General features: G+C 46.4%; 1 protein-coding gene across 1 annotated transcript; it reads left to right on the top strand.

The window, feature by feature from the left end:
* Positions 1–23: 23 nt before the first annotated feature.
* LOC141178596 (uncharacterized) lies at positions 24–21,464 on the top strand. The gene is made up of 7 exons (XM_073660478.1): positions 24–291; positions 7,568–7,717; positions 7,847–8,026; positions 8,110–8,233; positions 8,313–8,410; positions 8,603–8,693; positions 18,582–21,464. Exons 2-7 carry the CDS (start codon positions 7,640–7,642, stop codon positions 20,027–20,029), a joined length of 2,019 nt encoding a protein of 672 aa, XP_073516579.1. The 5' UTR covers positions 24–291; positions 7,568–7,639; the 3' UTR covers positions 20,030–21,464.
* The last annotated feature ends 6,536 nt before the right edge of the window (positions 21,465–28,000 follow it).

Genomic DNA, 28,000 nt, shown 5'->3' with positions numbered 1-28,000 from the left:
AGGTGATGTCACCGGACAGGGCGGGGCCTCCCTCCACAGTTGACAGGAAGCGGCGCTCGATGTCTGGAGCCGACTTGTGTGGAGCTCGCAGTTGCTCTGTGTGCTCTTCATTGTCTCCTCCGCTGTAGACAGTTCCGCACTGCCACCACTAGACGGCGCTGCTCCCGGCTCCTCATACACTCTGCTGTGTAGCCGCCTCTTCTGCTTTATCTGGAAAGTCTCAGGTGTTTCCTGCAGCCGCATCACCGGTCACACAGGATTTATTACACTTTATGTATTCTATGGATTTCGGTAAAATTCTCTTTTTCCTGATTAATCTTATATTATTATTATTGTGGCTTTATGTAATATCATATACTGGCTATTGAGCCCGTTCTACCCGGGTGGCGAGCATTTTTATTGGTATATGGGCCCCCATCCTGGTATTTGTGCTGCCCTAATCCTGTCCCCACCATCATATCCTGGTATGCATAGCCCCCTCATCCCTAATCCTGGTATGTGTGGCACCTCTCATCCCTAATCCTGGTATGCATGGTGCCCCTCATCCCCCCATCCTGGTATGCATGACCCCCTCATCCCCCCATCCTGGTATGCATGGTACCCCTCATCCCCCCCATCCTGGTATGCATGGCCCCCCCTCATCCCCAATCCCGGTATACATGGCACCCCTCATCCTCCAATCCTGGTATGCATGGTACCCCTCATCCCCCCCATCCTGGTATGCATGGCCCCCCCTCATCCCCAATCCCGGTATACATGGCACCCCTCATCCTCCAATCCCGGTATGCATGGTACCCCTCATCCCCCCCATCCTGGTATGCATGGTACCCCTCATCCCCCCATCCTGGTATGCATGGTACCCGTCATCCCCCCATCCTGGTATGCATGGTACCCCTCATCCCCCCATCCTGGTATGCATGGTACCCCTCATCCCCCCATCCTGGTATGCATGGTACCCCTCATCCCCCCCATCCTGGTATGCATGGTACCCCTCATCCCCCCATCCTGGTATGCATGGTACCCCTCATCCCCCCATCCTGGTATGCGTGGTACCCCTCATCCCCCCATCCTGGTATGCGTGGTACCCCTCATCCCCCCCATCCTGGTATGCATGGTACCCCTCATCCCCCCATCCTGGTATGCGTGGTACCCCTCATCCCCCCATCCTGGTATGCGTGGTACCCCTCATCCCCCCCATCCTGGTATGCGTGGTACCCCTAATTCCCCCCCATCCTGGTATGCGTGGTACCCCTAATTCCCCCCCATCCTGGTATGCGTGGTACCCCTAATTCCCCCCCATCCTGGTATGCGTGGTACCCCTAATCCCCCCCATCCTGGTATGCGTGGTACCCCTAATCCCCCCCATCCTGGTATGTGTGGCCCCCCCATTCCCCAATCTTGGTATGTGTGGCCCCCCCCATTCCCCAATCCTGGTATGTGTGGCCCCCCCCATTCCCCAATCCTGGAATCCTGGTATGTGTGGCCCCCCCCATTCCCCAATCCTGGTATGTGTGGCCCCCCCATTCCCCAATCCTGGTATGTGTGGCCCCCCCCATTCCCCAATCCTGGTATGTGTGGCCCCCCCCATTCCCCAATCCTGGTATGTGTGGCCCCCCCCATTCCCCAATCCTGGTATGTGTGGCCCCCCCCATTCCCCAATCCTGGTATGTGTGGCCCCCCCCATTCCCCAATCCTGGTATGTGTGGCCCCCCCCATTCCCCAATCCTGGTATGTGTGGCCCCCCCCATTCCCCAATCCTGGTATGTGTGGCCCCCCCCATTCCCCAATCCTGGTATGTGTGGCCCCCCCCATTCCCCAATCGTGGTATGTGTGGCCCCCCCCATTCCCCAATCGTGGTATGTGTGGCCCCCCCCATTCCCCAATCGTGGTATGTGTGGCCCCCCCCATTCCCCAATCGTGGTATGTGTGGCCCCCCCCATTCCCCAATCGTGGTATGTGTGGCCCCCCCCATTCCCCAATCGTGGTATGTGTGGCCCCCCCCATTCCCCAATCGTGGTATGTGTGGCCCCCCCCATTCCCCAATCGTGGTATGTGTGGCCCCCCCCATTCCCCAATCGTGGTATGTGTGGCCCCCCCCATTCCCCAATCGTGGTATGTGTGGCCCCCCCATTCCCCAATCGTGGTATGTGTGGCCCCCCCCCATTCCCCAATCGTGGTATGTGTGGCCCCCCCCCATTCCCCAATCGTGGTATGTGTGGCCCCCCCCCATTCCCCAATCGTGGTATGTGTGGCCCCCCCATTCCCCAATCGTGGTATGTGTGGCCCCCCCCCATTCCCCAATCGTGGTATGTGTGGCCCCCCCCATTCCCCAATCGTGGTATGTGTGGCCCCCCCCCATTCCCCAATCGTGGTATGTGTGGCCCCCCCCCCATTCCCCAATCGTGGTATGTGTGGCCCCCCCCCCCATTCCCCAATCGTGGTATGTGTGGCCCCCCCCCCATTCCCCAATCGTGGTATGTGTGGCCCCCCCCATTCCCCAATCGTGGTATGTGTGGCCCCCCCCCCATTCCCCAATCGTGGTATGTGTGGCCCCCCCCATTCCCCAATCGTGGTATGTGTGGCCCCCCCCATTCCCCAATCGTGGTATGTGTGGCCCCCCCCATTCCCCAATCGTGGTATGTGTGGCCCCCCCCATTCCCCAATCGTGGTATGTGTGGCCCCCCCCATTCCCCAATCGTGGTATGTGTGGCCCCCCCCATTCCCCAATCGTGGTATGTGTGGCCCCCCCCATTCCCCAATCGTGGTATGTGTGGCTCCCTCATCCCTTTCACTCTGCACACATACAAAAAAATAAACACTTATATTCACCTTTCTTCTCTGTGCTCCAGCGCTGCTGCGTCCTGTTCTGCCGGGGGAGGTATGTGGCGCCGGAGTAGTATGTGCCCATACTGCGCTGTCCGGCGCCATTTTGCTGAAGACACACTGCAAATGTGTCTTCAGTAAAATGGCGCCGGATAGCGCTACGTGCCGATTCCGACGCCTTCACTCCGCCCCCGGTCTCCGGCGAGAAGAGAGGCACCGCGGCAACACTCCTCCCCGTCAGGTAAGTATGGCACCGGAGATCGGGGTATGCGTTCAGTGTCTACGCATACCCCGATCTCTGGCACCATACACTTCTCTTACCTGTAACGGCTCCATGCGTTCTTCTGTCTGGAGCCAGACTGTGCATCGCGCTTGCCCAGTCTATAGAGGCTTCAGACAGAGAGAGTCTTGCAGCGTTATATTATAGATTCCCCTCATCGCTGATTGTTCAGTTTCCTAGAATGTGGAGAGGCGTCAAAGAGCGCCCCCGACAGTCACCATAATGTACAGCACCGACATTGTGCAGAGTGGGGGGAGCTCTGGGGAGAGGCGTAAAAGAGCGCCCCCGACAGTCACCATAATGTACAGCACCGACATTGTGCAGAGTGGGTGGTATATACCATTTTGCATAGACAATGAATTATATACGGGGTTAGACTGTTGTGTGCAGCACTTAAGACCAATCCCATTTGGGAACAAGCACTGTTGCACTTTTTCCATTGTGGCATCTACTCTATAATATTAATATATATACATGCTACCCAGCTTTGGTGCCGGGTTGTCCCTTTTTTATGTAATTTGTCCTTACATGTTTAATAAAGTGTTTTGTCATTTTTTGCTTAAATCTCCTTTCTTTTAGTTATTGTATATGCAGTAACAATCTTCTCTAATTATTGCTGCATCTTTTTAGGCCTTTTCCCCCTTATTTGATGCGTTTTGGTGCAGATGTGAAGCCGCGTTTTTAATAGCTTTTTATAGTACAGAAAAGCTTTGATTCTTAATAAAGTTATTGCCTGGGATGTTGAGGGTTGTGGGTGTGAGACCTGGGGGAGGCCCCCACAAAACAAAATTATACTTTTGTAATTGTTTATAATAAATATCTTAGTTTTATATGAACAGTAATATGACTTTTTTCACTTCAGAATACAAGTACTAAGAAATCCACTGCTGTATCCAATGTACTTGTATTCTCTGCTCCAGGAGTCGCTGCCTGATATTGGGGTCAGGATTATCAAAACCTCCTATGTGTAACATTGTGAGCTGCGGCTCCTGGGTAGAGCTGCTGCCTCTGAGCAACGACTGCGGCTGTGCAGGGGCTCAAGTCCCAGGAGACGTCCCAGGCGGCTCCGCTCCGCACACCTCGTACACGCGCGGCTCCGCTCCGCACACCTCGTACACGCGCGGCTCCGCTCCGCACACCTCGTACACGCGCGGCTCCGCTCCGCACACCTCGTACACGCGCGGCTCCGCTCCGCACACCTCGTACACGCGCGGCTCCGCTCCGCACACCTCGTACACGCGCGGCTCCGCTCCGCACACCTCGTACACGCGCGGCTCCGCTCCGCACACCTCGTACACGCGCGGCTCCGCTCCGCACACCTCGTACACGCGCGGCTCCGCTCCGCACACCTCGTACACGCGCGGCTCCGCTCCGCACACCTCGTACACGCGCGGCTCCGCTCCGCACACCTCGTACACGCGCGGCTCCGCTCCGCACACCTCGTACACGCGCGGCTCCGCTCCGCACACCTCGTACACGCGCGGCTCCGCTCCGCACACCTCGTACACGCGCGGCTCCGCTCCGCACACCTCGTACACGCGCGGCTCCGCTCCGCACACCTCGTACACGCGCGGCTCCGCTCCGCACACCTTGTACACGCGCGGCTCCGCTCCGCACACCTTGTACACGCGCGGCTCCGCTCCGCACACCTCGTACACGCGCGGCTCCGCTCCGCACACCTCACCTAGGTGGTCTGAGGTTGGGACCCGGTCCTATTTGTCTACCCTTTTATGTGCATTACTTCAACTTTGATATACAGTAAGGTTTTTAATATAGACAGTGTAGGTACCGTCCCAATTTAGGGTCACCTTGTCGCTGGTGGGACGGCTTGTATACTTTTTTTGATCAAAAATAGTTCACTAAGTACCCTATATTTAATATGCAACTTTGCTTTACATTTATATATAATGATGGTAGGGTATAAGATATAATTTTTGTCTTTTGTATGTTTTGCTTCTTTTTGGTAGTGTGAAGATGCTCCTATTTCTTGCATGTGTATCATCTTAGACCTCAGTTCACATTGCTTGTTTTTTTTTTACACCTCGCGCACGCGCGGCTCGGCTCCGCGCCCCTCGCGCACGCGCGGCTCGGCTCCGCGCCCCTCGCGCACGCGCGGCTCGGCTACATCCACACTGTAAACCCCTTCTGACTAGTGTTGAGCCACCCCCGTAGTGTTCGGGTTCGGTTCGGTTTGTCGAACACCGGGATGTTCGTGGAACTGTTCGTCGAACACCGTTAAAACCAATGGCAGGCAAACAAAAACACATAGAAAACACCTTCAAAGGTGTTCAAAAGCTGACAAACTGCTCAGAAGACACTCTCTTTAAAAAAGCCGGCCGGCAATTCAGCAGCGGCATACACCGGTACCCAACAATTTAGACAAGAAGGAATAGAGCATCACACATAGATTAGATAGATAGAAACATGTCAGTCATATATATAAGAAGTACAGTGACAGTGTTGGTTACTGTACTTGTCATTTAGTGTTAAAGGATTTATTAAAAAAAATAATAGTGTTTTCGTGCACCGTCTCTTTAAAAAAGCCGGCCGGCAATTCAGCATCTGTACCCGACAATTTAGAACAGAAAGAATAGAGCATCACACATAGATTAGATAGATAGAAACATGTCAGTCACATATAGAAGAAGTACAGTGATAGTGTTGATTACTGTACTTGTCATTTAGTGTTAAAATAAAGGATTTATTAAAAAAAAAATTGGCGTGGGGTTCCCCGTAATTTTAGTCTCTAGCGGAGGTTAAGCAGACGGCTGGGGCCGATTTTTGAAGCCTGGGAAGGGGGTAATACCCACGGAGCTTCCCAGGCTACTAATATCAGCTCCCAGCTGAATACCTAGCCTTTACTAGCTATTAAAATGGGGGACCCCCAAAAAAATGCTGGGGGCTGATATTAATAGCCCAGGAAGGGTGCCATGAATATTGGCCCCCTCCCAGGCTAGAAACACCAGCCGTCAGCCACCCCAAATTTGGCACATCTTAATTCTGGCCCTTAGCCTCGCTCTTCCCACTGCCGTGTAGCGGTGGCAGTGGGGTAATAGGGTTGGGGTTGATGTCAGCTTATAATGCCAGCTGACATCAAGCCCAGGTTAGTAATGGAGAGGCGTCTATAAGACACCCCCATTACTAACCCCATAGTCAAAGTTAAAAAAAGCCACAAACACCCAGAATAAAGTCCTTTAATTGAAATAAACACACAATTCTTTATTGTTCTAAATTAAACCATACTTACCATCACGCCCATTCCAGCTGAAGCCAATGTCTTCTGCAATAAAAGTAAAATAATAAAGCAATATCATCCTTACCTTTCCATGGTTCCCACGACGGCTTCAGCTCTGCTACATTCACATGACAGGCTCGATCGCAGCCGAAAAGCTGCCATCCAGCTTGCCATGCCGCAGACACTGAGAAGCGCAGGCATGCTTGCGCTCCTCAGTGTCTCGCTGTGACGGCATAAAGATGAGCTGTCCAATGAACTCAGCTCACCTCATGCACCAGACATGCAGGACACGCTTTTGGTGCACGAACAGTTATCGAACATAACCTCGAACAGCCGATTTTTTTTGCAAATCGTTTGCGTTCGTCGAACGACTCGAACACCGCCCAAAACAGCTCGAATTTGAGATTGGCGAACAGTTCGAGTCGAACACCGCTCATCTCTACTCCTGACCCCACACATAAACTTCAGCTCATCCAGCACCATGACAACCAGCACAGCAGAGTCCTGCATCCACTGAGGCCCCTGATCATGTGACCCCTGACTCCTCCCCCTCCTGTGACCTCATCACAGCTCCTGTGCGCACAGAGCAGCCATATATGTGGTGGCGGCTCTGCAGGTGGAGGTATGCGCCGTCTCCATTACTCCCCATCAGGATTTGCCATTATTCACACTGTGTGTCTATTTTGTGTCTGTTTTTCTTGCATGGTGAAATAAATCATCCCTCTGATTGACAGCTGGCTGCTCACAGGGAGGCAGCTGACAATCAGTGTGATGTCGTCAGTCACGTCCCATCAAGAAAGCAGAGCCATTGAGAAGCCGCTGCTCCGTCTACGTGACTCATCAGGAGCCTCAGAGTCACCGGCAGGAGCAGTCGTCACCGCTCTGCTCCGACACCGGCTCAGATATGGTCCGTGGACAGTCCGTTCTTTTTCCTGGACCTGTTCTCTTGAATGAGCGAGTTTAGTCCACAAATCACCGGAGGGAAGAACAAGAAAATATCCCTAAATAATCTACTATGTCCGTGTTCACACCACAAGTGCAGCGTTCAGGCCGAACCTCCTCTGGTCCTCAGAGCGAAGCTCATTAACGGCCGCCATAAAAATCCACTTCTTCTTCCGGCATCATCCCGGATCAGATCCACAGATTACTGCTTTATACCGGAATCAGTAATTGTATTATTACATAAAATTATTGATGACGTTACATCTTCTCATCTTCTTCTCATTCAGGTCTCTACAATATCAGATCCTCTCAGTGAAGATCTTCTATATAAGAGAATTTTCCTGATTTATCCATCAAAGATGGATATGGATAGAGACAAGATGGCGGAGAGGATATTACACCTCACCCTAGAGATCCTCTTCCGGCTTACTGGAGAGGTGAGAGATTCTGATGACGTCACATTACATCATTCTTATCTATGGGAATAACAGATGGACAGAACTGGAGAGGTGAGGACTCTGGAAATGTCTGGAGTGAGATTTATTAATGTGTCTCTCCATAACCAGGATTACACAGTAGTGAAGAAGACCTCTAATGAGCGCTGTCAGGACCCTGTGTCTGAGGGATGGGGAAGACCCCAGAGCCCAATCACATGGCTTCCATCTCACCCCCTGATACATGAGGACATCAATGACCAAAAGATCCTAGAACTCGCCTACAAGATGATTGAGCTGCTGACTGGAGAGGTGACACTGCTGGGAATGCTGGGACATTATACAGTAACCCTATGAAGGGATCTGGGGGATGACGCTATCATTGTATGTGTCAGGTTCCTATAAGGTGTCAGGATGTCGCCGTCTATTTCTCCATGGAGGAGTGGGAGTATTTAGAAGGACACAAAGATCTGTACAAGGACGTCATGATGGAGGTTCCCCAGCCCCTCACATCACCAGGTAATAGACAGGACTAAATACACACGTACTATAATTATCTGTATGTAATGAATTCAGTCCCTGTATGTGTTTCCTCCAGATCTATCCAGTAAGAGAACAACACCAGAGAGATGTCCCCATCCTCTTCTTCCACAGGACCGTAAACAAGAAGACCCCAATGTTCCTCAGGATCATCAGGTAGATGGAGAGAAGGAGTCATGAGATCTCCCCTATGATGTGTAGACGGCTGTGAAGGTCTTGTGCTCAGTCTTGTTTTATCCACCAGTATTATATGTTTTATACTTGTGTAATGAGAACGGTGGAGATGGCAGGATTAGAGCTAATCATAGATGTGACTTCTCCTTATTTCTGTGACCATATTTCTTTCAGGGTGAAGATCTGCCCCATATTAATACTACAGAGACATATGTGACGGGTGATGAGCGGTGTAAAGAGGAGATTCCTACATATGACTACCCAGGTGAGTAGTGACCACTAAATACAGAGAAGTCACAGATTAAAAAAAAATGTATTACATGTAATAATCTGTGTCCTGTCCGGATTTGTAATCTTTATATTAATTGTTTATTAACCCCTTAATGACAATGCCAGTAATAGTACGTCCCTGTGCCCTGGAACTTATGGCTAACACCCGGTAATATGTGCCAGGAGCGGTCCCACAGTGGCACATTAACCCCCAAAATGCTGCGATTAAAGTCGTTTGCTGCATTCTGGGAGCAAGGGGAGGTAACCCCTCTTGCCTTGTATCCGGGATCCCGCGCTGTGCCTGCTGGGTCCGGTAGTTGCCATGGTGACCTGGCATCAGCAAGTTAGTTTAGATCGTTCTCAGTGCATGTTCTGACTAACTTGTGCCAGTGCAGGACTGACAGCCTGCATAGCACAGAGATGCTCCTGCATCTCTATGCTATGCAAGTGATCAGGCTGCAAAAAGTGAAAGTCCCATAGTGGGACAAAGTGTAAAAGTAATTAAAGTGCCAGCAAGTTGGGAATATTAAAATAAAAATTGCAAAAATATTTAAAAAAAAAGAAAAATAATGAAAAAATAGAAATATACTGTACCCATAAATAAATATTATTATAAAAAAAAGAAAACCATTTTGGTATCGCCACATCCGGAACGACCTGACCTATAAAACTGTCCCACTAGTTAACCCCTTTAGTGAACATGGTAAAAAAATAAAAAACGAAGAAAAAAATTATGCTTTATCATCATACTGCCAAACAAAAAAGAAATAAAACACGATCAAAAAGACGAATGTTATTAAAAATAGTACCGCTGAAAACGTCTTCTTGTCTTGCAAAAACCAAGCCACCATACAGCTCCCATCAGCCGAAAATAAAAGTTATAGCCCTCAGAATAAAGCGATACAAAAAAATATTTTTTTCTATAAAATAGTTTTTATTGTATAAAAGCCCCAAACCATAAAAAACAATATAAATGTGGTACCGCTGTAAATGTACTGACCTGAAGAATAAATTTTACCACACGCGGATTGGCTTAAAAAAAAGCAAAAAACAAAAAGTAATTCCTGAATTGTTGGTTTTTGTTTATTCTGCCTCCCAAAAATCAGAATAGAAAGCGATCAAAAAATGTCACATGCTCGAAAACGGAACCAAGAAAAGCGTCAACTTGTGCCGCAAAAAAACAAGCCATTACATGACTCTTCAGCCGAAATATTGAAAAATTATTTTTCTGCCCTTTAGGGTGTGACAGCTGCCTAATATAGAAACCCGATATGAATCTGGTATCGCTGTAATCGCACCGACCTGAAGAATAAAGTTGTCTAATCACTTATACTGCACAAGGAACGGTGTAAAAAATAAACTCTAGAGTTAGGGTTGTGTTAGGGTTAGGGTTAGGGTTGTGTTAGGGTTAGGGTTAGGGTTAGGTTTGGGTTAGGGTTAGGTTTGGGTTAGGGTTAGGTTTGGGTTAGGGTTGGGTTAGGGTTAGGGTTGGGTTAGGGTTAGGGTTGGGTTAGGGTTAGGGTTGGGTTAGGTTTGTGTTAGAGTTGGAGTTGTGCTAGGGTTAGGGTTGTGCTAGGGTTAGGGTTGTGCTAGGGTTAGGGTTGTGCTAGGGTTAGGGTTGTGCTAGGGTTAGGGTTGTGCTAGGGTTAGGTTTGTGTTATGGTTAGGGTTGTGCTAGGGTTAGGGTTGTGCTAGGACTGTGCTAGGCTTAGGGTTGTGTTAGGGTTAGGGTTGTGTTAGGGTTGGGGTTAGTGTTGTGTTGGGATTATGATTTTTTTAAAAGTAAAGAAAAAAATGATGACTAGTGTTGAGCACAAGTGCTCGCTACTTGAGTTTGCATCGGGTGTTCAGGTATACACCGAGTATCGCGGGTGCTCTAGTGACATGCTCGAGTTTCTGCCCCATATGCTTCGCGGCAAAAAAAACTTTGCGGGGATTGCCTGCCATGCACGAGCGATCCCCACATGTTTTTTTTTGGATTTCTTAACAACCGTAAAACATGCGATGCAAACTCAAGTAGCGAGCACTTGCACTCAAGACTAATGACAACTTATTCAATATGATGACCTAATATTATCAAATTCTGTGTCGTACCTCTGGGTTCAAAATGTTCACCATACCCCTTGATAAAATCCTTAAGGGGTCTAGTTTTCAAAATGGGGTCACTTGGGGAGTTTCCACTATATAGGCGCATCAGGGGCTCCCCAAACGCTACATGGCGTCCTCTCTTGATTCCAGCCAATTTTGAGTTCAAAAAGTCACACAGTGATCCTCTCCTTCTGAACCCTGCCGTGCGCCCAGTGTATTTTCCCCATATATGGGGTATCTGCGTACTCAGAAGAAATTGCACAACAGTTTTTGGGGTCAATTTTCTCCTCTTACCCCTGTGAAAATAAAAAAATTGGGGCTAAAAGATAATTTTTGTGTAAAAAGTTAATTTTTTTTAATTTTCATTGCTCTACGTTATAAACTTCTGTGAAGCACCTGGGGGTTCAGGGTGCTCACCACACATCTAGAGAAGTTCCTTGAGGGGTCTAGTTTCCAAAATGGGGTCCATTGTGGGCAGTTTCCACTGTTTCTGCACTTCAGGGACTCTCCAAACGCGACATGGCATCTGCTAATTATTTAAGCAAATTTTACATTCAAGAAGTCAAATGGCGCATCTTCCCTTCTGAGCCCTGTCGTGCACCCAAACAGTGGTTTTCCCCCACATATGTGGTATCGGCGTGCTCAGAAATAATTGCACAACAAGTTTTGCGGTCAATTTTTTCCAGTCACCCTTGCGAAAATAAATAAATTTCGGTCAAAATTAACATTTTTGTGAAAAAAAGTTAAATGTTCATTTTTTCCTTCCACGTTCCAAAAATTCCTGTGAAGCACCTGAAGGGTTAATAAACTTTTTGAATGTGGTTTTGAGCACCTTGAGGGGTGCAGTTTTTAGAATAGTGTCACTTTTAGGTATTTTCTGTCATAAAGGCCCCTAAAAAAAAAATGGTTTTGTAAATTTTGTTGGAAAAATGAGAAATCGCTGGTCAACTATTAACCCTTATAAATTCCTAGCAAAAAAAAAATTTGGTTCCAAAATTGTGCTGATGTAAAGTACACATGTGGGAAATGTTGTTTATTAACTATTTTGTGTAACATAATTCTCTGATTTAAGGGCATGAAAATTCAAATTTAGAAAATTGCGAAATTTTCTACATTTTCTGACAAATTTTCAGATTTTTTTTCACAAATAAACGCAAGTCATATTGAATAAATGTTGCCACTATCATGAAGCACAATATGTCCTGAAAAAACAGTCATGGAATCAGTGGGATCCGTTGAAGAGTCCCAGAGTTATTACCTCATAAAGTGACACTGGTCAGAACTGTAAAAATTTGCCCGTCATTAACGTGCAAACAGCCTTTGGGGGTAAAGGGGTTAAAGAATACTGCCACTTAAATGACTTTTATGTTACACCGACATGGATACTGTTCTTGTGGCAAGTGCTGCTGGTCAAAAATATCTGGAATGAGTTGGTAAACTTAAAGCGCACCTGTCAGCAGGATTGTGCTCAGTAAACTACATACACTGTCTGGTGGGTCACATTATACTGGTTAATATGATACCTTGGTTGATGAAATCTTGTGGTTCTTGTGTAATCTTTACTTTCAGTTTGGAGATAATGCTATGCTTTGGGGCGGCCTGTGGGGGCGCTCTATCTGGTGCGCTGCTTACATATTCATCTGTATGCTCTTATGACAGCTCACTGTGCCTTCACTGACCTGCCTCCTATGTTACCTAGGCCCGCACTACTAGATGTGACGCGCCCCCTGGGCCGTGGGGTACACGGTGCCGGGGCGGTCGTTGCTAGGGTTGATGTCACAGTGGCGGTGACCCAGGGCGGCCAATCAAAAGGGGAATATTTATTTACAGGGGATTTATAATTCTTAGGTACAGTTCGTGACGCCACCTGTGGTATGTGGCTAAAGGGAGCCGCCGGTGCGGAGCAGGTCCTCTGGAGGTGTTGGTAATGCAGCAGAGTTGGTTCAGCTCTCCACAGGTAGAGCTTAGCTCCAGGGCAGTGTAGATGTAGCTGCTATGGTGTAGTGCAGAGGATAGCGCAGATAATGATCACAGAGAGACTAAGGTGCAGTCCTCAGGGTTTACTCACGGTTTCTTAGACTTCCAGTTACCAGTACTAGAGTAAATTCCCACAGCGTTCTGTGCTTACTCAAAGAGGGGTACAGCAAACTCCCAGGTCTCTCCAGAGTACATAACGGGACCCCCTTCTGTGTGTTCCTTCTGGCTGTCTACCTGCACCTCACACCCAGTGTCTCAGGCCAGTGCCCGCAGACCTTGCCGGGCGACGTCTTCTCTGTCCCCTGCGTCCTCTATGGCCACCTTTCTGGTGATTAGATGTGGCTCGTGGCTACAGTACCTGAAATACTGCAGCCTCCGGTTTCCTAGTTGAGGCTTAAAGAACTCTGCTAGTTTAGGGACCGGTCCCCTCTGTGCGACCTGACCCCTCCACCTCCTGGCAGATTCGGGCGTACGGTGGCCTCCAGTACTACCCGTACCCCTGGGGTCCCTTCCACATTCCTGGAGCATTTCCTGCTCCTCTCTCTCTGTCTCTCCAGCCTTGGGCCTCTCTGGCTAGGCCCTTCTCCAGAGCAGAGCTCCTGCTCCTCTCACTGGCCTCCTCTGACTGACCTGATCTCTTCAAGATGGCTTCTCTCTATATACTATCCATAACAAGTCCTCCCCTGAACTTCTTCCTCCACCCACACCCACTACATGGTTCCCCCTTACTTTGGTCCCCCCCCCCCCTCCAGCCAGGGACAGGGCTCAGCAGGAAGCGACGCATCTTGCCCCTCCTGCCGATCTGGAGTAGTGTAGTGTTGGATGCAGGTGTTGGGGTCCCGAGCAGTACTCCTTCCTTACCTGAGCGTGAGATACCACACCTCTGGGTGAGATGCAGTACCTCTGTGGCGACTGAACCCGCAGGGGCGCCACAGATGCATTATGTAAAATAAAATATAATTGATGAATTATATAAAATGAATTTTATCGATCACCCATGACAGCACCACGAGAGAGGGGATTCGTCCTTCAAGGACAGGATACCCACAGGCTTAAAAGGGCAGCACCTCTCCGACACAGATCAGTTGTTTTCCTGTCCTTGATGAGTGAACCTTTGTACCGGAAGATCATTTTCCCAGGCCCAGACGGACGGTTCAGGCAGCGGTATTTTCCCTGCCTCGGCCAGTGCAGGGTCCCTAGAAGCGCTGCAGTGGGTCCAGGAGGACTTTCACGGTTGTGTGCGGGCGCAGGTGAGCAGCATCCTGGGCGAGGATAGCGTGGCTCATCGGGTGTTGGCACGCGCCTGGAAGCGAGATACAGGGCAGCAGCATGTGCAGTGCTTCCTTGGAATTCACGCCAGTTGGCGTTTTCCGGTCTGAAGGCGCACCTCTCTGATGCGAAGAAGGCGTGTTCGATGACAGGATGCGCCTGAACAGCTTGTTAGCAGCGGCCGGGGCATGCCCAGATTGCGCAACTGGGGCATGCCTGGATGAAGCGTGAGCCGCTTGACCGGAAGTGTGTGGGAACCGGGGGTTCCGGAAGGGCCTGGAGAGGTGGGGAATAGCGTTTCTCCGGCATCTAAATGACGGCAGGAGCATGGATCAGTGCTTCCTTACTCATTGTTCCCTCCAGAATAATGGATATCACTGAGCAGCAGCAGCCTGATAAGAAGCCCCAGAAGCAGGCGGAACAGCGTCGACCCCATAGCATTAGTTCTGGTGGCAGTGTCTGTGAGAGACAGAGGTCTGCAGGCAGTGGCGAATCCAGACAGAGGAGCTTCAGGAAAGTAGACGAGTTTTCGGGATCTAGAGATGGTCTTTTGGCTGAGGTGGGTTCCCCTCTAAATCTCGTACTATTTGATTGCCTCACACTGGTAAGTGATCTTTGTGAAAGTTCACTCAGTGATGTAGCCTTTCCCTTTTTTGTCAGTTATTGCCAGGGAAAGAAGTGTACAGCAAAGTCTAAGCACAAGGAGTGTGCGCTTTGCAGAAATCTATTGCCTGACTCCAACCAAAAAAAAACTTTGCCAGTCTTGTATAGAGCAGACAGTAGCGGAGGAGACCACTAACTCTGCCACCGATTTAAGATCAATTATCATGGCGGAAGTCCCTTAAATTCCTTTCCCAGGAAGAGGTTCATAGAGGTAAGAAGAGCAAAAAGGGCTAGCCAGTGGTCCCGGGGTTACATGTGTCTAGCGTTTCAAATAATGATGACGAATCCTCCTCAGTGGGTAACGCTGGCATTCTTTGTTTTCCTATAGATGAGATGGACAAACTCATAAAGGCAGTTTGGACCACAATGGGGATAGTCGAGTCAAAACTCGAGAAATCAGTTCAGGACATTATGTTTGGAGGCTTGGACCAAAAAAAGCATAGGTCATTTCCTATGAATGAAAAAATCTGCCCCCTAATTTAGAGGGAATTGAAAAGATCTGAAAAGAGAGGCTCCCTTCCCCCATCAATTAAGAGGAGATATCCTTTGGATGAGCCTTCCTTGTCAAACGGGGACAAAGCCCCAAAACTGGATGCGGCCATAGCAAAGGCGGCTTAGATGTACATGGGAGATGTTGACTGGTGCTCTAGAGCCAACAATGGCTGCTACATGTACAGCCAGATCCTTAATCATCTGGTTGGATCATCTGGAAACCCAGTTAAAAGACACAATGTCAAGACACAATATCTTGGCCACTGTCCCACTTATGCATGGGGCTGCAGCTTTTCTATCTTCGCTTCGGCTGATTCAAGTTTGTTTAGCGGCAAGGTCAGCAGCCATTTCAAACACTTATGGTTAAAATGTTGGCCAGTGAAACTCCAGGCTAGAATGAGACTGTGTGCCATTCCGTGTGAGGGGGAACACCTGTTTGGCCCAGCTTTAGAAAAGGCTGGCGATGCTAAAAAGGGATATCCTAACTTGTCCATCCCAGCCTACAAGCCATCCTTCCGGAAAAGAAGGTTCACTCGAAGGAAGACCTCCACAGATCAAGACAAATGGAAAGATCAAAGAAGAAAAGGTAGCAACTTCATGTTCGGAACCTCCTCCCAGGATTCCAAAAAGTCAGTGATTTCCAGCCCAGGTGGGGGGAGACTTTTGTCCTTCTTCCCTGCCTGGGAAAAAATATTGGGAAACAGTTGGATTCTCGGCCTGATAAAATCCGGTCTAGAAATGGAGTTCCGCTAAATCCCGCATGGAAGATTTGTGGTAATACCCTCTAGGTCTTTGTCAGCAGGGCAACGGGCCCCAGAGGCCGAAGTCTCAGCAGGTACAGAAGGCTGTCCTATTAGAAGTTTCAGTGTCAGAAAGAGGGAAGGGGTTTTAATCTTCTAATCAAGAAACCAGACTGCTCTTTCAGGATGATAATAAATTTGAAGGGCTTTATTAAATTCCTGAGAATCCTTTCATTCTAAATGGAATGTGTAAAATTTGCAATAAAGTTACTCTTCCCAGAAGAGGTGATGGCCCATCTCCGGGAGAAGAATGTATTGACTATACCGTATTTGTATAATTTTCTGGTGGTAGGCAATTCGACCCGGCATTGCATTAGTCAGTTGCAGGAGGTGATATCCACCTAAGAATGTTTTTAGGTTGGCTATTGAACCTTAAAAAGTCAAAGATAGAGCCCCTAAAAGTACAGGACTATTTTGGGCTTCTGCTGGACTCAGAGGTGCAGGAGTATCATTTTCCAGGCGATAAAAGAGAAAAGATCCGAGGCCAGATGTTAAGGGCCCTGAAATTCCCCATCCTGTCCCTTAGAAGCGCTATGTCCCTTCTAGGTTTCTAACTTCAGGCATTCCGGCAGTCTTGTGAGCCCAGTTCCATACTAGAGCCTTGCAGTAGGATGTGTTAAGAAATTACATTTCCTTTAGAGGACACCTGGAATGAAGGTTGACGCTATCCCCAATGTCAATGCAGTCCCTCCTTTGGTGGCTGAATGTCACTAATCTGTCCAGGTGGGCTCCCTGGGTAAATAAAGTCACACAGTTGTTCACCACGGATGCGAGTCACAGGGATTGGGGGGCTCATCCAGAAGACGTAGTAAACCAGGGCTTTTGGACAAGGGGACGAGAGAGTTTTTTCCTCAAACTTGAAGGAATTACTTGCAGTTGAGTTGGCAGTAAGAAGACTCCTTGTGTTCTTACAGAGTCATCATGTCAGGGGCTTTTCATTGTTGAGGACAATGTCTGTCACTGACTCGTGGGTCCTCCCGCAGATTCCAAATCTCCTCTCTGGAACCAATTCACCATCCACAAGTAGCCAATCTTCATTTGATGGCGTGGCCTCACCTTTGAAAGAAGGGTGCTCCAGGCTGTGGTCCCTCCCTAAATTCTTAATTTTCTCTATAATTCTGTCACGGGTTAGTCTTGGTTACTTACCAATAATGTGTTTTTTCGGAACCCATGACAGCACCCTTATAATACCTCCCGTCACGTGTGTGTGTGTGAGCACTTCTTTCACTAGTGTTAGAAGTTCACAGTTTTAGTTGTGATTTGTGGTGCGGGTAAGATTTGTGTTTTGGCAACAACCAATGGAGGTCCTATCGTGCTCTGTAATCCAACTGATGCGGAGGAGAGGTGCCAACCTTTTAAGCCTGTAGGTTTCCTATCCTTGAAGGGCAGATCCCCTCGCTCATGGTGCGGTCATAATCCTGTTATCAGTAAGACTTTATAATGAAAAATCTGAGAACAAAAATTGAAATGCTGGGTAAAATTTTCTGGTTCTGCACTGTATTATCTCAATAATTAATTATATTATTCTGTAAATAAAGTCTAAAAAAAAGTGTTAAACAATGCAAGAAAAAAATCCCCAAATGCCCAATGCTGCCAATAAAAAATAGCTTAATTTGAAAGAAAAAAAACAAACCTGGCATATTTGGGATCACCATTTCCATAACAACTTGTATGTATAAAACTATTTCAATATTTATCTAGCACGATGAACAGACTTAAAAAAAATGAGAAACTATGTCTGAATTGCTGCTTTTGCTTATTCTGCATAATAAACAAAAAATCAAAAAGTGACCAAAACACAAAAAAAACACCATTAAAAACCACAGCTCGTTATGCAAAAATAATTCCCTATATACAAGTAATAGATCACGTAGGCAGAGGCCTGTCAATCTAAGACAGCGGGCGGAGAGAAGCCGCCGGGAACCCGCCTGTCCGACTAGTCTATTAAAGTATGAATTTCTCTAAAACAACGCAGAATTTCAGAATGAAACGCACCTGGCTGACATCATACAGTCATACAGTCAGTGTCTTCTGTACACAGTCCACGCATTGGGAGCCACTGGGGACCAACATGGCAGCCACGGGGGACTTTACCAGACCCACAGCTGCAATAATAACACATGGGGTGAAGCGATGTGTACCTAACTATTTAAATGCCACTCAGCCACTACTGCTAAAGGCAGATGCAGCCTGTGTAACAAAATTCCTACTCCGCCTCGACTGAATGACATAATTTTAGATTGTCATTGCACATAGATTAATAGATTCAGGCTTACATCTGGTTTAATGGCAGGGCTTCACCGTTCATTACCATACTGCTCCACCGCGCTGCCCTGCTCCACCTCGCTGCCCTGCTCCACCACAGTGCATTTAAGGATCAACACTGAAATCAGAAAACTGCGCTGAAAAACTGTGTAGTGTCCTAATATCAGTATCTTGCTCTATCGATAGATTGAGATCTATTTTGGCATCACACTTTTAGTTGGTTAATAACTGAATTTTGCTATTTCATATAGAAATCCTAATAAATATAACATTAACAATATAAATATACAGTTACATTATTACAAATATGTTTGTTTTATTCTTGGCAGATGCCTTTACCATGAACTCAGAAAGACATATGATATCCTCAGATTTGAAAGCCGATGATCATGGTATCGCACCAGATACATATGAAGAGTATACCATTGCTTCAGATATAACATCAGCCCTTCACAGAAAAGATCTATTTTATGATCAAGTGGTCCTATCTTCTGATTTATTACAGAATGTTGAGCACAGAAAGGGAGCTAAGGAGCGGAGAGCTCACTCAGGGGTGAAGCCATTATCATGTTCAGAATGTTGTAAACGTTTTAATCATAAATCAGATCTTGTTATACATCAGAGAATTCACACAGGGGAGAAGCCATATTCATGTTCAGAATGTTGTAAATGTTTTAATCATAAATCAGATCTTGTTATACATCAGAGAATTCACACAGGGGAGAAGCCATATTCATGTTCAGAATGTGGGAAATGTTTTACAGACAAATCAAATCTTCTCAAACATCAGAGAACCCACACCGGGGAGAAGCCTTTTTCATGTTCAGAATGTGGGAAATGTTTTATTCGGAAACAGTATCTTGATAACCACCAGAAAACCCACACAGGGAAGGAGCTTTTTTCATGTTCAGAATGTGGGAAATGTTTTATTCGGAAAGAGCACCTTGATAACCACCAGAAAACCCACACAGGGGAGAAGCCTTTTTCATGTTCAGAATGTGGGAAATGTTTTATTCGGAAAGCGGATCTTGATCGACACCAGAGAACCCACACAGAGGAGAAGCCTTTTTCATGTTCAGAATGTGGGAAATGTTTTTATCAGAGATCAAATCTTATTGAGCATGTGAAAACTCACACAGGGGAGAAGCCATATTCATGTTCAGAATGTGGGAAATGTTTTATGCGGAAAGCGCATCTTAATAACCACCAGAAAACCCACACAGAGGAGAAGCCTTTTTCATGTTCAGAATGTGGGAAATGTTTTATTCGGAAAGCGGATCTTGATCGACACCAGAGAACCCACACAAAGGAGAAGCCTTTTTCATGTTCAGAATGTGGGAAATGTTTTTATCAGAGATCAAATCTTATTGAGCATGTGAAAACTCACACAGGGGAGAAGCCATATTCATGTTCAGAATGTGGGAAATGTTTTATGCGGAAAGCGCATCTTAATAACCACCAGAAAACCCACACAGGGGAGAAGCCTTTTTCATGTTCAGAATGTGGGAAATGTTTTACAGACAAATCAAACCTTCTCAAACATCAGAGAACCCACACCGGGGAGAAGCCTTTTTCATGTTCAGAATGTGGCAAATGTTTTATTCGGAAAGAGTATCTTGATGGCCACCAGAAAGTCCACTCAGGGAAGAAGCCTTTTTCATGTTCAGAATGTGGGAAATGTTTTAATTGGAAAGCGCATCTTGATATCCGCCAGAGAACCCACACAGGGATGAAGCCTTTTTCATGTTCAGAATGTGGGAAATGTAGGTGTAATTAATACAGGTTATGAATGCAGTGTAGGAGGGCTTCTTAAAGAAAAACCGGCAGAATTCTTTCTGGTTGGTGGGTGATCAAATACTTATATCATGCAATAAAATGCAAATTAATTATGCAAAAATCATACAATGGGATTTTCTGTTTTTTATTTTTAGATTCTGTTTCTACCATTTTATGAGCTGCCTTGAATAATAACCAAGCTTATTCTATTGAAAAGTCTTATTTGTACAAGTGCCCTGTGCATTGTAAAGTGCTGCCAAATATAAAAGTAATTATTATACATATAGTTGCAATAAAAATTATTCAACTTCCTTTCCAAATTCCGTTTATTTCCAAAACTTACAAACGTTTTGCTGTTTGCAATAAACTAATGAAACAAGAACAATATAAAAAGCTCAACACAACTAATATAACATGTGTTTTTTCTAAATTCACCACAAAATTGCACGTTTAATGACTCCTGCCATCCAAGAATGATTCCATCCCTTCATGAGCTGCATCTTGAGTACTTAGTAGAACCCTTTCCCTGCTACATTCAGAAACCCTGCTAACCTCATTAATATTCCTTGCATGCCTTCTGTCTCTTTCAATTGTGCCCTTTGAAATGTGCAGTCAGCATGTAATAAACTCTCCTACATCCATGACTTTTTCCTCTCAATTCCCTCAACCTTCTTGTTCTCACTGAAACCTGGATCCAGCAGTCGGATACCACCGCCGCTGCTCTCTCTCATATGGTGGCCTACACTTCTCTCATACCCCGAGAACTAACAACAGATCAGGCGGAGGTGTTGGTCTGCTCCTTTCAACAAAATGCACTTTTTCCCCCCAGTACCCCTCCCTTATCTTCCCTTCTTTTTGAGGTCCAGACTGTCAGACTCTACCGGCCTTTCTCCCTGTGAGTGGCATGTATGTATCACCCTCCGGGCACCTCCCATCAGTTTCTGGATCACTTTTCCACTTGGCTTCCAAATTTTCTATCTTGTGACATCCCCACTCTCATCGTGGGGGACTTTAACATCCCAATTGGCGATCCCCTTTCCCCATCTTTCGCTCATCTTTTATCGCTAACCTTCTCCTTCGGCCTTTCACAACTTACTAATTCTCCTACACATGAAGACGGGAACACACTGGACCTGATCTTCTCCCGGCTATGCTCAGTACATGACTTTACTAACTCTCCTCTTCCGCTCTCTAACCACAACCTTCTTTCATTATCTGTCAAGAACTGTAACCCTACTCATGACACCCCCACTTTCCACACTTATAGAAATATATGCGCCATTAACATCCAGACATTTATGAAAACGTTGCAATCATCATTGGCCCCAATCTCCTCCCTCTCATGTCCTGACCCTGCACTGAAGCACTATAACGAAATATTGTAATGCGCCCTGGATGAAGCCGCACCTCCTACACTTAGAACAACTCGGCACACATGGCAACAACCCTGGCACACGCCGCAAACACGTTTTCTCTAGCGGTGCTCCAGGTGCGCTGAACGGCTGTGCTGAAAAATCTAACCTGGCCGAAGATTTCATCCATTATAAATTTATGCTTAAAACATATAACTCCGCCCTTCACCTCTCCAAACAAACCAACTTTAACAACTTCATCATCTTACTGTCCAATAATCATGAACACCTCTATGACACTTTTCATTCTCTCCTTAATCAAACAGCACAGGCCTCGACCACCGACCTCAGCGCTGAAAATCTGGCCAATTATTTCAAAGAAAAATTTGACCATATCCGATAGGAAATTTTCTCCCAATCCCCAAATGTTATGCATGCTCCTCCCTCCAACATTGGTTCAAAGTCAGAAAATGAGCAAGATGCAGTCACGGAAGAAGTGACCAGGCTCCTTGTATCTTCTCGCCCTACCACCTGCACCAGTGACCCTATTCCCTCACATCTTCTTCAGTCCCTTTCTCCAGCTGTCACCACTCACCTACCTAAAATATTCAACCTCTCCCTCTCATCTGGTATTTTTCCCCTCCTCTTTTAAACACGCCAGCATACATCTATTACTTAAAAAACTATCCCTTGACCAGAACTGCGCTGCTAACTACAGACCTGTTTCCAATCTTCCCTTTATCTCTAAACTCCTGGAATGCCTGGTCCACTCCCGTCTAATCCGCTATCTCTCAGATAACTCTCTTCTTGACCCTTACCAATCTGGTTTCCGCTCTTTAGACTCTACTGAAACTGCCCTCCCTAATGTCTCTAATGATCTACTAACATCTAAATCTAATGGCCACTACTCCCTGCTGATTCTCCTGGATCTCTTTGCAGCATTCAACACTGTGGATCACCAGCTCCTGCTCACTATGCTCCTCACTATTGGCCTCAACGACACTGTTCTCTCCTGGTTCTCCTACCTCTCTGACCGCTCCTTCACTGTATCTTTTGCCGGCTCCTCCTCCTCTCTCCTTCCCCTTACTGTCGGTGTTCCTCAAGGATCAGTCTTAGGCCCCCTTCTTTTCTCCTTATACACTGCTCCTATTGGACAAACAATCAGCAGATTTGATTTCCAGTACCATCTCTATGCTGATGACACCCAATTATAAACCTCAGCTCCAGATATCACCCCTGCATTATTACAAAAGACCAGTGACTGTCTTTCCGCTGTCTCTAACAGTATGTCCTCCCTCTATCTAAAACTGAATCTGCCAAAAACTGAACTACTTGTATTTCCTCCCTCCACTAACCTACCTATGCCCTTTATTGCTATTTCCGTTTGTGGCTCTACCATTACTCCCAGCAACATGCCCGCTGTCTTGGGGTCATATTTGATTCAGATTTTTCCTTCACTCCTCACATCAAATCACTCGTTCGTTCATGTCATCTACACCTCAAAAACATCTCTAGACTCAGAACTTTTCTTACCTTTGACTCGGCAAAAACTCTTACTGTAGCTCTTATTCATTCTCGCCTGGACTACTGCAACTCTTTACTAATCGGTCTCCCTCTTTCTAAACTTTCCCATCTCCAATCTGTCCTTAACGCAACAGCAAGGATCATATTCCTCTCCAACCGCTACACCAATGCCTGTTCCCTATGCCCATCCAATACAGAGTTCAATATAAACTTATCACGCTTACTCACAAAGCGCTCCATGCTTCAGCACCGCCCTACATCTCCTCCCTCATCGCAGTCTACCACCCTACCCATGCCCTCTGTTCTGCCAATGACTTTAAACTAAAATCCTCCATAATCCGAACTTCCCACTCTCGTCTCCAAGATTTCTCATGTGCTGCGCCAATTCTTTGGGATGCACTACTCAGGACAATTCGATTAATTCCCAATACCCACAGTTTTAAGCGTGCCCTAAAAACTCATTTCTTTAGACTGGCCTATCGCCTTAACATACTTATCTAACTGTCCTAGTTTAGCCCATATTAAAATTTTCTTCAAATTCATATTCATACCATTCATGCACATAATAGTCTGTAATGTACACGTACTGACTGGCGAACAGTTCATGTAGTGTTATGTACATACCCTATTTAGTATATTATGGCTATATTATATAACATATGTACATGATACCTTTTGTGCCCCCCCCCCTATGTCCTCATAGACTGTAAGCTTGCGAGCAGGGCCCTCACTCCTTTTGATATGAGTTATGCTTATTTTGTAACGTCTGTATTGTCTGTATAAGTCCCCCTAAAATTGTAAAGTGCTGCGGAATATGTTGGCGCTATAAAAATTATTATCATTATGGCAGTTATCACCAGCTGTAAACATTGCTACATACCCAGACATCGGTTTTGCCTCATTCCTGAGGAATCTTAGCCCAGTCTTTATGGTTAACTCCATTTGGTTCATTAATATTCTTGTGTTCTCGAGAGTGGTTGAAAAAGTTGTGAAGAGACCATTGCTTAGTGGAAACAAGGAAAAGAATACAAAAGAATTGCAAAGATATTGAACTTGTAAAGACTGCTTCCAGCTGTAACTCTAAAAACATTCAGAGTCCCAGTAACACTGACTACATTACCTGGACTTGAAGGAAGCATGACCCATCTCCAAGAAGTACACCTTCACTGACCAGAGTTGTCAGCTCTAACAGTGTCAAAATCATGTCAATAAGTCACAGGAATTTTGGGATTCTGTTCTGTCGAGCGATGAAACAAAACTGAACATTTTCAGGCCTATGGATAAAAGTATTATTGAAAGAGGATGAATGAAGCAAATGCTAAAAAGAACATCCTGCCTATGGTGAAGCATGGTGGTGGCTGGGGTGCACTTCCAAAGATTTTACAGTACCAACCTTCAAAAATGATGGACACCTAGTAAATGTTTTGGAGTCATTCCCATTAAACCATCAGGAACTGTATGTGGAATGACTCTTTTGGTTGCACTTCATAAATAGCTGTCTTTGTGGGAGTTAAAGCAGGATTTTGCCAACTTCCTTCTCAGTTTCACAGATTTTCCATTCCAAATTAATTTGATTCAGGTTTCCTCCCCAAGTCTCTCATCCAATGGTACTAGATTTCACCTCTGCAAAGCATCAGTAATGAAAGTTACAATCTTAGCTATGACTACTTTCTGCTCTCTTGTATATGTTCTTGCCTCCTCTTGATGTACCATCCTACTCAAGTGAATGAGATAGATAACCATTACTATGAGAGAGTTCCACTGTGCAACTGATTCTCTTAACCCTAATCAACATCTTCAATGGATATCGCGCTTTTCGCAAGGATTTTGTGAAGGAACAGATTCTTATATTAATTGTGTGATGTGTTTGAATTATATAAGACTTTGTGCTAAGAAGAATTTCTGCTGCGACATACAGATATCCAAGATGGCGATTGAGAGCTTCATATAACTTTAAGAACAAGAATGACTTTGCTTAAAGTGAACTTGAGATGATGATGGCCACCTGCCAAGAGTATTATGTTAAAGTAGATAAGTAATAGATGCAATGTTGCATAACTGGGTGTAACCAATTAAGTAAGACTACTGGATTAATTAGACAATTGAGTGTCTTTGTAGAGGGGCCCCAGTTCTGGAAACCCCCTTGGAAAACCTATAAAAATATACGCTTGACCCTCCCACCGTGAGGGACTCTTGCTGAGCATCACCGGGTTGTGGTCTCCTTTATTCCCTCCCATCGTGACGCCTGGGCGCAATGACACCCCCTGCTGTTGGCAGATTGCCATAACAGATTTTATGAACAAGTTAATTCGACCTGTACAGGCATTCGCACAATTTCTCCCTCTACATTTCCGGCCTCTGTCAGTCACTGCAATGGAGCTGAGCTGCAGTGGCCGCAAAGAATAGTAGCCGAGCTTAAGTAGCTGGTGTTATATAGATTGTTAGAATAAAGACTCCGGTCCATCAAGGTCAACCTTCCTCCACCAGTTATACGTTCTCTATCGCTAGATTATTTAAAACCCCCAATGCCATTTGTTGTGATAAAAACATCCAGCCATTTTTTAAAAACTGTTCTAGTGTCTGCCATTACTACCTCTTGTGGTCGGCATTCCACAGTCTGACTGCTCTATTTGTAAAGAACCCTTTCCTATTTAGCTGCCGGAATCTCCTCTCCTCCAAACGTAATGAGTGCCCCTGGTTCTTGGAAGGAATAAGTCATGTGCAAGTTGTAGCGCCTGCGTCTCTGCCTCCTGCCCCTCTCCCGTGGCAGAGACGCCGACCCCCTTACTGCCACAGCCCCCGGCTAGAATGTCCCACTCCTCCGTCCTCCTTACACACTGACACTGCCAAAGGGTACACGCACAACTAACAGATCCTCGAGTACTGTGCTTGGGGGGGCACGTGCACTTCCTGCCTCTTAAGGGGCCGCACACCATTCTGAATGTCCCTGGCCAATGGTTGGATTACACTAAAAGGACAACATCTGCAAGGAGTTTGTGTGGGTTTCCTCCTGGTTCTCCGGTTTCCTCCCATACTCCAAAAGACATAATGATAGCGAATGTAGATTGTGAGCCCCAATGGGAACAGTGCCCATAATGTCTGTAAAGCGCTGTGGAATTAATGGCGCTATGTAAGTGAGTAAAATAAATAAAATAAACTACTTAAGGCACCTCCTCCAACATGGAGGTGCCTGTGCAACGTTGTAAATTTGTTTGCTAAACACTCTTGTTAGTTCTCAGGTCCCAGTGCATGTATCTCCATTTACCTGCCTGTCCGTCAGCCTGTCTACCAATCGTGCCCGCCTGCCAGTCTACCAGCCGTGCCCACCTGCCAGTCTTCCCTCCGTGCCCGCTTGTTCCTGCCTCCTGTCCCTTGGGGGTCAGTTGCTATCTTCCCGAGGTCAGACCCGGATTAGCACCTGGTCCACCTTCCTCGCCCCTCCTTGGGTCATGGAGTAGTCAAGCCCCAGTACATCCGAAGTTGAATTTCGTGAGGTCCCTAGTTATTTTCCCGAGTCTCTCCTTGCACCACGGCACAGTGGCTCCACCACCCATCCCGTTACACAAGTCCTTTGTATTGATCTCACATGTATTTATACATATAAGTGAGATCTCCTCTGAGGCTTCGTTTTTCTAAGCTAAAAAAGCCCAACTTTTCCAACCTCTCAACATATGAGAAGTCTCCGTCCCTTGTAATAATCTAGCTGCTGCCTCTGAACTGACTCTAACTTCCGAATATCTGTTTTAAAATGTGAAGCCCAAAACTGGATCCTACATTCTAGATGTGGCCTCACAAGTAATTTGTACTGACTACTACAGATTAAATGCAGCTATACTTTGCAGCTTTGTTCTTAGTGTTTCTAATCTGCAGACACCAGAACAAATAACAGTTCATTACGGGGTTGTTAGATGTTGGACCCTACCGATCTCATATGGATGACCGATCCAATTAATCAGTATTCTGTGACCAAACAACCACTTTAATCATCTGTACTCCCCAGCATGCTGAGTCTTCACAAGTTGATTCACAAGCTTGGTTATAATGGTGATGAACATCATCTGAGCTTGCCCATCATCTGAAGCCGCAGTTTTCCGCCACTGGACACAACTCTACATATTGACCCCAGTTCATTTGACACAGAGGTAACTTGAACATTCTTCAGTCTTGTAGACATAGTGCAGGTTTGAGTCCTCTATCGGGGTCATTTCAGGAGAACCACTAAAGCTTATCTGAAGGTTTTATTATGGAAGGTATATGGTACAAGAAAACAAACTGGGACTCTTATTGTTTTAACCCCTTCTTGTGATGTGTATTACCAGATAAAGACAGTTTGGAAAAGTACACTGCTCAAAAAAATAAAGGGAACACTTAAACAACACAATGTAACTCCCAAGTCAATCACACTTCTGTTAAATCTACCTGTCCAGTTATGAAGCAAAACTGATTGTGAATCAATTTCTCCTGCTGTTGTGCAAATGGAGCAGACAACTGGTAGAAATGATCGGCAATTAGCAAGATACCCCCTATAAAGGAGTGGTTCAGCAAGTGGTGACCACAGACTATTTCTCTGTTCTCATCCTTTTGGGCTGTTGTTTTGGTCACTTTTTCATTTTGCCGTTGCTCTCACCCCTAGAGGTACAGTAGCATGAGGCGGTGTCTACAGTACAACCCACAGAAGTTGCTCAGGTAGTGCAGTTCATCCAGGATGGCACATCAGTGCGAGCTGTGGCAAGAAGGGTAGCTGTGTCTGTCAGCACAGTGTCCAGAGCATGGAGCAGATACCAGGAGATGTGGAGGGAGCCATAGGAGGGCAACAACCCAGCAGCTGGACCGTTACCTCCTCCTTTGTGCAAGGAGGAACAGGAGGAGCACTGCCAGAGCCCTGCAAAATGAACTCCAGCAGGCCACAAATGTGCATGTGTCTGCACAAACGGTTAGAAACTGACTCCATGAGGGTGGTATGAGGGCCCAACGTCCACAGATGGGGGTTGTGCTGACAGCCCAACACCGTGCAGGATGATTGGCATTTGCCACAGAACACCAGGAATGGCAAAGTCGCCACTGGAGACCTGTGCTCTTCTCAGATGAAAGCAGGT

This window comes from Phyllobates terribilis, unplaced genomic scaffold (genome assembly GCF_046119375.1).
Source record: "Phyllobates terribilis strain yellow unplaced genomic scaffold, ASM4611937v1 Scaffold_29__1_contigs__length_15306474, whole genome shotgun sequence".
Taxonomy (NCBI): domain Eukaryota; kingdom Metazoa; phylum Chordata; class Amphibia; order Anura; family Dendrobatidae; genus Phyllobates; species Phyllobates terribilis.
This window is presented reverse-complemented; position numbering and strand designations above follow the sequence as displayed.